The sequence below is a fragment of the Malaclemys terrapin genome, chromosome 1, assembly GCF_027887155.1.
Source record: "Malaclemys terrapin pileata isolate rMalTer1 chromosome 1, rMalTer1.hap1, whole genome shotgun sequence".
NCBI classification, from domain to species: Eukaryota; Metazoa; Chordata; order Testudines; family Emydidae; genus Malaclemys; species Malaclemys terrapin.
In genome coordinates, this window is record NC_071505.1 from 28311947 (window position 1) to 28324002 (window position 12056).

The 12056-nt window shown below is 42.9% G+C and overlaps 1 protein-coding gene across 1 annotated transcript in view; it reads right to left on the bottom strand.

Annotated features, from left to right (window-relative positions):
• The window catches only part of COG5 (component of oligomeric golgi complex 5), a 329906-nt gene that overhangs the window by 316918 nt on the left and 932 nt on the right, over positions 1-12056 (bottom strand). Inside the window, exons 2-3 of the mRNA XM_054018595.1 lie at positions 11379-11518; positions 8409-8466 (exon numbers count right to left, since the gene is read on the bottom strand). Coding sequence (XP_053874570.1) covers positions 8409-8466; positions 11379-11518 — 198 coding nt within the window. The remainder of the gene's footprint in view (positions 1-8408; positions 8467-11378; positions 11519-12056) is intronic.

The following is a 12056-nucleotide window of genomic DNA, read 5'->3' on the forward strand; positions in this document are numbered from 1 at the left end:
CCCATTGGCCACAGTTCCCAGCCAATGGGAGCTGCCAGGGCAGCGCTTGGGGCAAGGGAAGTGTGCAGAGCAGAGCCCCCTAGCTGCCCCTATGCGTAGGAGCCGGAGGGGGGCCATACCGCTGCTTCCGGGAGCTGCATGGAGTGGCCCCTGACCCTGTTGTCTGGCTGGAGTGCCAGAGCAGGGCAAGCCCCAGACCCTGTTCCCCAGCAGGAGCTCAAGGGCTGGATTAAAATGGCTGGCAGACCAGATCCAGCCCGCGGGCCGTACTTTGCCCACCCCAATCTAGATAGTACAGTATAAACTTCCACCATAGACCAGTGTAAACTGACAGAAGCCAAGCATTCTTCAGCACTTGTATAATTCACAGTGTATTGCAAGGTAAGGATAAACCAGGACCAAAACTCTGCAGAATTGACAAAGAAAGATGATGCTGGTCTGTCGCAGTTCCTCCAATATGGTGGCAAAGATGGGGATGTTCATGAATTCCTAGTTCTCCTACTGAGTTCGAAAGTTCCACAAAAACCACAGCTCTGTAGCACCTTATTAGCCCAATAGTTTATTATTATTATTATTTTAAAGCCAAAGCAAAACAAAGAAGTTCAAACAGAAACTGTCAACTTAAGCTTTTTACTTAACATTTATCTTTACATTGCAGTACAAAAAGAAATAATCAGAATGAACTGAAAAGGATGTAGAGGAATATTCAAGTACTCCCAACTCAAACTACTTAACTGTATAAACATAAAATACAATATTACACATTTTAACAAACAACCTTAAATCTGCCAGCCACCCTCCATCTCACAGGGATGCTCTTACTGTTCACAAATAGTAAATCTTCACACTTTTTTAGTCTTTGTTTACAAATGAATCCTCATATGTTGTATAAACATGTCAACTCTTCTCTCCTTCATGAATTGAGAAGTTCTAAATTGACTTGATGACTGGGATGTTCAAAGACCTGTAACATTTATTACAGTAGAGCAACAGTTCTGCTATAGTTAAGATCAGCTTTCTGTTTAAAGCTCGACTGTTCTAAGTGGTCTAAAATCCATATGGTTAATCGGCTTGCCTTGAAATGTGGTGTGCCTTAAAGGGGCAAAAGATACGGTCAGTAATCCAAATTTGGGATCCCCAAGATGCAGACTCCATCAAAAACAGCTTTTCTGAAATGTTGCACATTCTGACTTCCCCCCCTCCTCCCCACAGATAGAGATCAAACCAGGGCTCAGATCATCATACCAGGGTCTGAAATGCTCAATGGTTACCCCAACAGAGTGCATGGCACTCACCACCCTTTTGGAGGAAATCAAACTAAATAGTATTGAAAAAGAGTTTCTTTAGTTCATCATCATCATCATCACCACCACTTGTCGCTTCAAAGCCACAGCCAAGACCTGGTGTTGTCACTTATCTTGAATAGCTGTTCAGGAGAACGTGATGTTAACAGGGGGCACTTCATCAGGCTGTGTTCAAGTATTTGCCTAGATTCTCTACACTTACATTTGGGGTCATTCCTCAGCTTCCTCTTGGTCATATCACCAGTCTTTGCTATCTCAGCTCTTGCTCAATTTAGAGTACAACAGTGTTTTCCTTCAAGGTCAGTAGGGTGACCAGACAGCAAGTATGAAAAATCGGGACGGGGTGGGGGACAATAGAGCCTATATAAGAAAAAGGCCCAAGAATCGGGACTGTCCCTATAAAATCAGGACATCTGGTCACCCTAAAGGTCAGTACCTGGATGGAGTTCTTCTAAAGTAACCAGGCTCTTCAAGATCATTGGCATTTCCCACCATTTTGTTACTCAGTAGCCTTCCACACTGATATTCTCCAGTTAGGCACACTAAGATTTACATGCCTAATAGATGACACTGAGCATGTGCAGAGGGCTAACTATTTGGAAAACTACCTCTATATCATAGAAGATAGGAGGCTCTGAGAGTACATGACTGTCATCAAGTTCAAGCACTAAAAGTTCAAATCCAGGGTAGAAGTTAAACAACAGGCATAATGCTCCAATCTGCCCCTAAAAAGGGGGGATTTTTATTTTGGGGAAACTTAATCTGAGCATAGCAAAATACTGTATTCAGAAGGCATTGAAACAATTGGTTGTTGTAGTTTTAGAAAATAAACGACAAAAGCAAATGCTTGCTGGGAAGGAGGGTAATAAGGGGTGGAAGAGTAGATGGGAATAGGAGGAGAGGTTGCAGGGAGAGAGGAAGGATCACATGGAGAATAGGGCCACGGCACGTGTCTGTCCAACAGTCCCCTCCCATGTGTGTGCGTGCGTGCATCACTATTTGGAGGGCCCCAGTCCATCTACAGGGGTGTGACACCACATTTCCATGCCCCCCTCATGTGAACCAGGTTCTGGAGGGGGCTTCTTTACCTTGGGGAGTCTAACCCTTCTCCCTACCCCCTCCATGTGAGCTGAGGTTCCCTGCCACCTAGACATGTCTGAGCCCTGCTCCCTGATCAAGGATGCCAAATTCTGGGAGACCCACTGCTCATCTACAGAAGCGTGATCCTCCATCCCTGCCACCCCATGTGAGCCAGGGTCTGGGGAGGGAGATGGCACTTGGTGGGAAACTTAGAACAGGCATACTCAGAGCATACACCAACAACACACTGCTGAGACTGGGATGACGAGCAGGGAACAGGTTTGCTTGATACTCTCCAGCACTGGGGAGGGAGATGGCAGCATCCACTGACAGAAATGGAGCCGTTGACATGACCTGAAACAATCACTTTGAGACATGTAATCAGAATGGACAATGATAGACTCCTGAAAAAAGTTTTTTATGCAAGCTGACACTCAGAAAATGCAGGTATGGTCAACGAAAACACTTCAAAAACACCCATAAGCAGAATCTCACCTCATGCAACATAAATATTGATAACTTTAGACAGCCACAGACAGATCTGAACAGAGAGCAACTGCCAATAAAGGTTGTAAACACTTTGAGGAAGGCAGAGGTGAAAAAAATGATCAAAAAAGGAACAAGCCGCATGCCAGCTCCTTACTGGGAGCCTGCACATTCCTGTGTTGACAACTGTTCACAATTTTGCTCCTCATGGATCGGACTATACAGCCACATTGAGAACATACCTAATGCCACGACATCATCAGATCGGATAGCCATACATTCTCTTAGTATCAGAGGGGTAGCCGTGTTAGTCTGTATCCACAAAAACAAGGAGGAGTCCGGTGGCACCTTAAAGACTAACAGATTTATTTGGGCAAAAGCTTCCGTGGGTAAAAAAAACCACTTCTTCAGATGCATGGAGTGAAAATTACAGATACAGGCATAAATCTATATTGGCACATGCAGAGAAGGGAGTTTCCTTACAAGTGGAGAACCAATGTTGAAGGCCAATTTAGTCAGGGTGGATGTAGTCCACTCCCAATAATTGAGGAGGAGGTGTCAATACCAAGAGAGGGAAAATTGCTTTTGTAGTGAGCCAGCCACTCCCAGTCCCTATTCAAGCCCAAATTGATGGTGTTAAGTTTGCATCTCAGGCAATATAACCAAGGTAACATGTGACCTTCCACTAAGCTGCTGTCTGCGATGTGTGTATGCAGGAGAATAGGGCAGGAGACAGCAAGGAGCAGCTGCTTACATGTTAATGGCTTCTACAGTGCCATCTAATGGCTTAACAGGATGAGAAGGGGAGAGGGGCCCGGGGATGGTGGCGGTGGGGCTACATGTTGCAAAAAAGTGGTGGGGCAGGAGATGGAGAAAGAAGACTGGTGTATGTGTCTCTCTCATGTGGTTAGAGTTACTTTACCAACCATGTAATAAAACTGTCAAGATTTTAGGACAAACCATGGATGAGATTCCTCTCACCGGACACGTTAGCAACTACACAATGAAAACATTTCAAAGGACAACAATTACCGCATTCTACTGTAACAAAATGTAGACGGGTAGAAGGAAGGGGAAGGCACACTTAGGGAATCACACTGCTTAGTGGTTTGAGCATTGGCCTGCTAAACCCAGGGTTGTGAGTTCAATCCTTGAGGGGGCCACTGAGGGATCTGGGGCAAAAAAACAAACAAACAAACAAACAGTCAGGGACAGTACTAGGTCCTGCTAATGAAGGCAGGAGACTGGACTTGATAACCTTTCAAGGTCCCGTCCAGCGCTATGAGATAAGTATATCTCCACATATTTTTATTTTTTAACTCTGGTCTCCTAGTGGAAAGACCACTGACTAGGACTATTCCTAGCTCTGCTACCAGTCTGCTGGGTGACCCTGGGCAAGTCAAGTCACCCTTCTGTGCCTCAGTTTTCCCATCTGTAAAATTGGGATAATGATGTAAAGTTCTTTTAAATCTATTGATGAAAAGCACTATATAAAAGCTAGGTCTTCTGATTATTACCTAGCCTCAGTAGCACATTAGCTATAAGTCTAGGTGAGAACAATAACTGCCTAAAGGACCATTAATTCCTACCAACAAGCATTTCTCTTTCTGCTTAAAAAAATAAATAAAAAGGGAGGAAATTAAATTGCAAAAGATTTAGTTAATGCAGAGTTTAGCAGTGATAGCCTATGCCCCTTCAGAGTTCAGCAAAACTCACGCTTTTGAACCAGGAAATACAGAATTAAGGTAAATGTTCATGTAATCTTAACTCTCCCCTCTTAGAATGATACCCCAATATGCCCATAACACACCTTCCAACTCTACCTTTTCACTATAATGGACAGGTGCTACCTGCACATGCCTTATGCTCAGACACTGAAAACCACACTTGGGGGGGAAAAAAATTACAACCCCATCATGCTTGCACATAGGGTGCCACCTAAATCTATGAGCCACCTTTGAATTCCTGGCTCTCTCACCTTTTAAACGTTAGTCTATTAAAGTTTTCTTCTTAAAAAAGGTATTTGCAACCCTAACTCCACCTTACATGTTTTTATTCAGGAATTTAATGTTTTGTGGCAATAGGGGAAAAAATACCTCAGTGTAATGTTAGTGTATTTGCTTGGAAGCTGTGAGGTGGCCAAATTAGGCCTTTCAGTTTTTGCATGGCTAAAATTTCTCTCCCCCCACTAGCTCAATCCAGTCCACCCCATCGAACCATACCATTTGTCAAGCTGCACATTGTTTCCTAGGTTTTACCATCCATGTGCTCTGGAAGGTAGTAGAGGTAGGATACGAAGAAAAGTGTAGGGAAAAACAAACAAAAATTTAAAACAGAGACATGGAGAGGTTCACAGTCTTGCCTAAATGAATTTCCATGGGATGTAATGTGATCCAGACTAGAGTATAGGGAATGACAGTCAAGATTCTACTCTGATACAGACTTGCTGTAATGCCTTGGACAAATCATTCAACTTTTGTGGACAATGAGTTACTTCCCTATCTTACAGGGAGACCATTAGGCATAACTAATTTTTGCACCGCTCTGCAAAATCAGTGGACAAAAACCACAAGCCTTAATTATTAAGGCTATACAGGGTAGAAGTGCTGAAAATAGAATTTAGAAGCTTCTGGCTTTTTGCCCTCTGCTGAGTCCACTAGTCTATAGTGCCTCTATGCAGTGCCTTTCACCTATACCAGAGCTTATTAGGATATCCCCAGGGTATCTTTCAGGCTAGGCTTTCTTCATGTGATCCAAAGCAGCTATTGCAATTCATGGAGAGAGATTATATTGTTAAAGATTTTAATTCTATAATGAAATCTAGATTGAGTAATTAAGAATAACCACAAGCAACAGTTCTCATTAAGGCCAATTAAAATTAAACAAATTTGAAGTCCCTAGGCCAAGCCACTTTCCAGACTGACAAAGATTTTTTTAACTGTTTAAAATTAAAGTACTTTACTAACATCCCTCAAATATGCTGTATAATCCCAACCCCGACAAAGACCAAAAAGCCCCAGCTTTTTTTAAAAAAAGGTCTCTATGTAGATGAAGGAGAAAACTTAAATTTCAGGTGGGTTGACTGATAAAATTTTTATTTCATTGGCAGGGAGGGGGAGGAGGTAAAATGTTAAAAAAAGTAAAACCTTAACTTTGGGACTTTAAGGTTCGTACCTTTAAAAAAAATGTAAAATCAGAATTTGTTCTCCACTCCCATTACCCAAGTATCTGGCCCCATTTTGGTGTCTTAATATCTACATCCTATGAATCTATACCTAAGGCACGCCTACACACATGACCACTCAGGTTAGACACCCAAGTGGGTACGAATTCAGTGCCCAGGGAGCAGGAGGATGTGCAGCTTTGGGAATACTGACATGCAAGAACTAATGCACAGTTTCTCACTAAATGAGCGGGTGGGGAGGGGGAATAAATTAGAACAATCTTTATGAACACAATTCCAGCAACAGAGTCAAAGAGAGCAGCATATAGTACTATAAAGAAGGATGCAATTGCAATTACTGGTTATAGTTTGTAAGATAGACATTGAATTCAAAAGAAGGCAGCATGAACCAGGGGTTAGAGCACAGGACTGGAGTTGGGCAACCCAAACTCTGATGCCAGTTTTGAAACAGACACACTGTACGACTCGAACAAGCCATTTAACCTCTTCGTACTTTATTTTCATGAGTTTCAAAATGTGGGTAACTTATTATATATACTGAATAGGGGTGGTTCAAGGCTGAATTAATGTTTAAAGAACTTTGCCATCATAGAGCGAAGTCTCCAAGCAAGTTCTATTGTTAAGACTTCCCAATAAGAGTAGAGTGCCTTCAAAACCAAGCGTGGTTTTAGGGCATTTAAGTTCAACTGGGGACAAACTGCTACTAGGTGAGGAATTTAGAGTAGCAGCCGTGTTAGTCTGTATCCACAAGAAGTGGGCTGTAGTCCACGAAAGCTTATGCTCTAATAAATTTGTTAGTCTCTAAGGTGCCACAAGTACTCCTGTTCTTCTTTTTAGGTGAGGAATGTGACTGGGGGATGTTTATCAGTCCATTAATCAGACTATCAACACTTGCCCACTTCAATCATTTGAATGTGGAGTACAAACCATCTTCCTAAGCATTCATTTCCCTGGCAATTTAGAAAACACTAGCATTTTAAGGGTTGACACTGCTGAGCTCAGGAGAAGTGTTTAGCAATTTTGATACATAAGTCTGACAACTCATTTTTCTTCTTTTTTGGCAGAGACATTTCTCTGCTTGTCTGGCTGGCTGTAACACAGTAACTTTTGAAAACCACATCAGTTTAATTCCAAAATTTCAAGGAACGTTCTAGGCATCAGAGGCCAGAGCCCTTTTGATTTTGCTGAAAATTAGAAAACCAGAAGAGGAAAATGGGGGACACACATCCCCTGACATCCGGTTAGCACATTCATCAACTTTAACCAAGTCTATAATTGCTGAACTGGTTGAAAGCCTGTACTGAGAGAGTAGCTATCAATGGTTTGCTGTCAAACTGGGAGGTCATATCTAGTGGGGTCCTACAGGGATCAGTACCATTCAATATTTGCATTACATGTCTTGGATAAGGGAATGGAGAGTATGCTCATAAAATCTGCAAATGCCACCAAGCAAGACTGTTAGGAAGAAATTAGCAAGACTGTAAGGGCTAATGCAGTGGTTCTCCAACTTTTGTGTTGCTGACCCCTTTTATATAGGAAACCTCTGAATGCAACCCCCCCTTCTAAATTAAATACATATTTTTATATTTAACACCATTATAAATACTGAAGGTAAAGCAGGGTTTGGGGTGGAGGCTGACAGCTCGTGACCCCCATGTAATATCCTGACCCCAGTTTGAGAACCCCTGGGCTAATGGGACCCAAAATGTAATCTTAAAGTAAGTGAGAGTCTGAAACCTTATATCTATTTTGAAAAACCACATAATGACCAGTTTTTCATGCAGACATGATAGTTCCCAAATTAGGACTTTTGGGTCAGCAATTGGTATTATACCAGACCCCAATCAGTGGAGTCAAACTTCTGAATTTAATTTGGCAGCTTCTTACAACAAAAAGGAAGTGATGCAATTAAGACCACAAAATAACTACTTTGAGTTTTATTTGTAGATTAAATGACATTAGAAACATGTTGTCATGAATACTAACTTTGTGAATGGTGGAACATGTCGCTGTATGGTGTGTTAGTTGATAGACTGGAGGCTACTGTATGGAATTTTTAGAACAATGTGAGTTTTCAAGATACTTACAGAAACTTGATTGCATTATTTAAGTTGCTTAGAACATTCCTTCCATTAACAAATCTTTCTATAGTGTAATTACATTAAAAACGTATTAACAAAATACTCTCCTTACAGCTCCATCTGCTGACATTAAAGAAAACTGCCATGCGTTAATAAAGTAAGACCTCTGTCGAGTAACATTACTACTCAACAGTCTGATGCCACCTTAACTATGAAGCTATTAACAGTGTCTCCATTATACTAAAAATTAACCAGCATAAAATGAATTTATACCTTCCAGAGATCCAATCCCAGTTGCCTGTGCCAATAAGTCCTCATGTCTTGCAACCACCTGAAAAATGAGACCATCAATCATTATTTGCAAGGCTAATTCCAAAAATACAAACTCAGATTTTCTTTAAGCATATATCCATGAGTGGGCTTAGAAGAGAAAAGTAATTCTTAGGGTAGGAAGAATCCCTGAGTGATAAGAAACCTCTCTATTTTTTCCCCACCTGCTTTACAGACAAACCCCTCTACCTTGTAAACTCATTTGTGTCCATAATAAATTTTAAATCAGATGAGACTCTTCACAGTCAGCACCAAACTGATATAGTTTATGTTTTAAGGACACAAACATTTTATTAATATAAACTTTTTATTTATTCACTTATTTTTTTCTGAATTAATGTTCAGCATCTGGCCTAGCCAGGCAGATTACAGCAGATGATGTTTAAATTTACCCACCATCCAGTGATTAAACTTAGTCCTTGCCTTCTTCACATATTTAATTAAATCCTGGATTTTTCTAAACCCAGAATGCCAGTTGTGTCAAAATATGATATGTGGAAAAACATTTACAAGGGATAAATTGAGAAAAATTCAAATTTCTTATACAGTTGGGACATGAACAAATCATTTACACAAGTCTCTAGAAGAGAGAAGCTTCTAACTAGCCCAGTGTCACCACACCCTGTAAAGTATTTCCAGTTAATTCTACATTTAGGACAATCATCCTCTTAGATATGCACAAAAAGAAGAACAGGAGTACTTGTGGCACCTTAGAGACTAACAAATTTATTAGAGCATAAGCGATTCCTATGAGGAAAATCCCAGATTTACAGGTGTATTCTACACCTGATAGATATACATAGGGCCCTGCCAAATTCATGGCCATAAAAAATGCATCACAAACTGTATAACCTGATCTCTCCTCCCCCTCGATATCTGGCAAATTGTAGGGGAGGGGCAGGACTGGTGACATCCAGCCAAGGGTGCTACCCTGCTCTGAAGGCAGCGCCCCCACCAGCAGCAGCAGCAGCACAGAAGAAAGAGTGGCAAATCCTGCGATCCCCCACAACCTCTTTTTGGGTAGGGACCCCAACAGTTATAACACTGTGAAATTTCAGATGTAAACATCTGAAACCGTGAAATTGACTATTTTAAAAATCCTCTGACTGCGAAACTGACCAAAACAGACCATGAATTTAATAGGGCCCTAGACATAGATGCACTAGTGTTGGGAATGGCACTGGTTATGCAAACAAAGAACTACACCCCTTACATTTATAATTTTAGCTTTCTATTTATTACATTGTTTGCTAACTGCAACAATTATTGAATATTTCATATCATCCATTAGTACACAGTCTCTCTGTGTAGTTATTTTACACATGATCCCCACTTCAAGAAGCTCAGAAGCTATCTGAAAGTACCAAATAATCACTGTATCAGTTACCTGATCACTCAATAATGTAAATTTAGATTTGTCTTATGTTTATAACAGGTAACTTTTTAAAAACTGGTTCCCAATGAAAATGTCAGAAAGCAGAAGAGAGGAGGTAGTGCATCGAACAAGCACTGTGGTTAACTTTCTTGAAAGACACACACTAGGTATGACTAGGTAGCCCGTGGAAATGAGCCTCCTAGCCCAGGTTAACAGACTCAGGCTCATGCTAGCGCTCTAAAAACAGCTGTAGACACTGCTTTGAAATTGCACCTCAGACTCTGAAGACTAGGGAGGCAATTTCAAATGCTGCGTACACAGCTATTTTTAGAGCACTAGTGCAAGCCCAAGTCTATGGACCTGGGCTGGGAGGCTCGCTGCTGTGGGATATGTAGGCATACCCTTAGTCACTAGTTACTGAGAATGTGGGGAAACTTTAGGAGCATGCAAGACTGAAATACTGAACTTTTAAACCAGGGGTCTCAAACACGCGGCCTGTGTTCTGCAGCTCTTCCCTGCAGCCCATGGAGCTCCCCATACCCCCACCCGTTACTTCCTGTGGCCACCAAACTCCCCTCACCCCTGCCCCCCCGAGTTATTTTCTGTGCCTGTTAAGCTCCCCGTGCGCTGCTCCCCAATGTTCGGGGCACTTGCCACCCCCACACACCCTCCCCGGAGTGTCTCCCGGCACCCACTTGCTGCCTCCTCATTGCCCCGAGTCTGGAGCCTGCAGCACATGGTGACTCAGGAGCCTGCAGCACACCTTGAACCCGCTCTGCTCTGCAGGCTGCCGGCTTCCGGCAGGTCCTAGTGTCCCTCTTCACTAGGGCCAGGGCAGGCTGCCCTTCCGCCCTAGTCCTGAGCCTCTCTCTTCAGTGAGGTGCTGCCACCCTGGAGTCGCTCTAGGTAAGCAGCGCCACGCCGGAGCCCGCACCCCAACCCCCTGTCCGGAGCCCCCTGCCACATCCCACACCCTCCCACACCCCAACTCCCTGTCCTGAGCCCCCTACCACACCCTGCACCCCAACCCCCTGCTGCACCTCTCTCCTGCACCCCACACCCCAATTCCCTGCCCTTAGCCCCCATCACACCCCGCTCCCCTCCTGCACCCTAACACCCTGTCTGGAGCCCCTGCCACATCCCACACCCTCCCCCACCCCAACTCCCTGCTGCACTCCACACCCCAATTCCCTGCCCTGAGCCCCCTGCTGCACACCTCCTGCACCTCAACTCCCTGCCCTGAGCCCCCATCACACCCCGCACCCCTCCTGCACCGCCTGGGGGCAGAGTTGGGGTGAGGACTTCGGGGAAGGGGTTGGAATGGGGGCAGGGAAGAGGTGGGGCAGGGGCGGGGCCTCATGAAAGGGGTGGAGTGGGGGCGGGGCCGGGGGCAGCAAGGGGTGGGTGTCAGTGATACGGCCCTCGGGTCAATGCACTAGTCCTCATGTGGCCCTCGTGGTCATTTGAGTTTGAGACCCCTGTTTTAAACTATATTTGTACACGATTGCCCTGAAACAAATGACATACCTGGCACTTACTTGTAAGTGAAGCTCTTTATCCAGTTGACTGATTCCTTGAGCAAGTTTTGCTAACTGTTCAGCTATCACAGCTTGATGAATAGATTGAGAAGTATAAGTCTTTACATCAAAGTCTTCTCTTAAAAAATCAGCGTAACATTCTGAAAAATATATTTTAAGCTGTTTATTTTTCATACCACAAAAGTTACATACGTATTTAAGGATGTAAAGAACTGCAGGTACACTAGACCTACACCCCATGCTATTAGCAGGTGTGGTCTGGTTTCTATAATATAACTGGACATTGATTTAAGGAGCAACCATTAGCAAAAGTATCGAATTTAAAGGAGTCATGCTTGATCACATCATTTTTATTGCCGACGTCCTGTTGCCTAAATCCAAAACTGGATAAAGCCACCTTTTCAGGAATGCATTACACTAAAACTATACTTCCCATTTCCTCTTCAGAATTTTGTAAGCTAAATAAGATGAAGTTTTATCCAGAGTAAAACTACTGAGAATCTCAAATAGAAAACTGACAATTGCAACTGACTCCATCAAATCATATCACAATCTTGTAAACGGATTAATTTATATGGAACTAAATTAAAACCACCAAAAGAATTTCATTTGTGATCCACGTCAGAACTAAACAATGATTACAATGATTTATTACATCTCCTAACTCTTTTAGTTTAT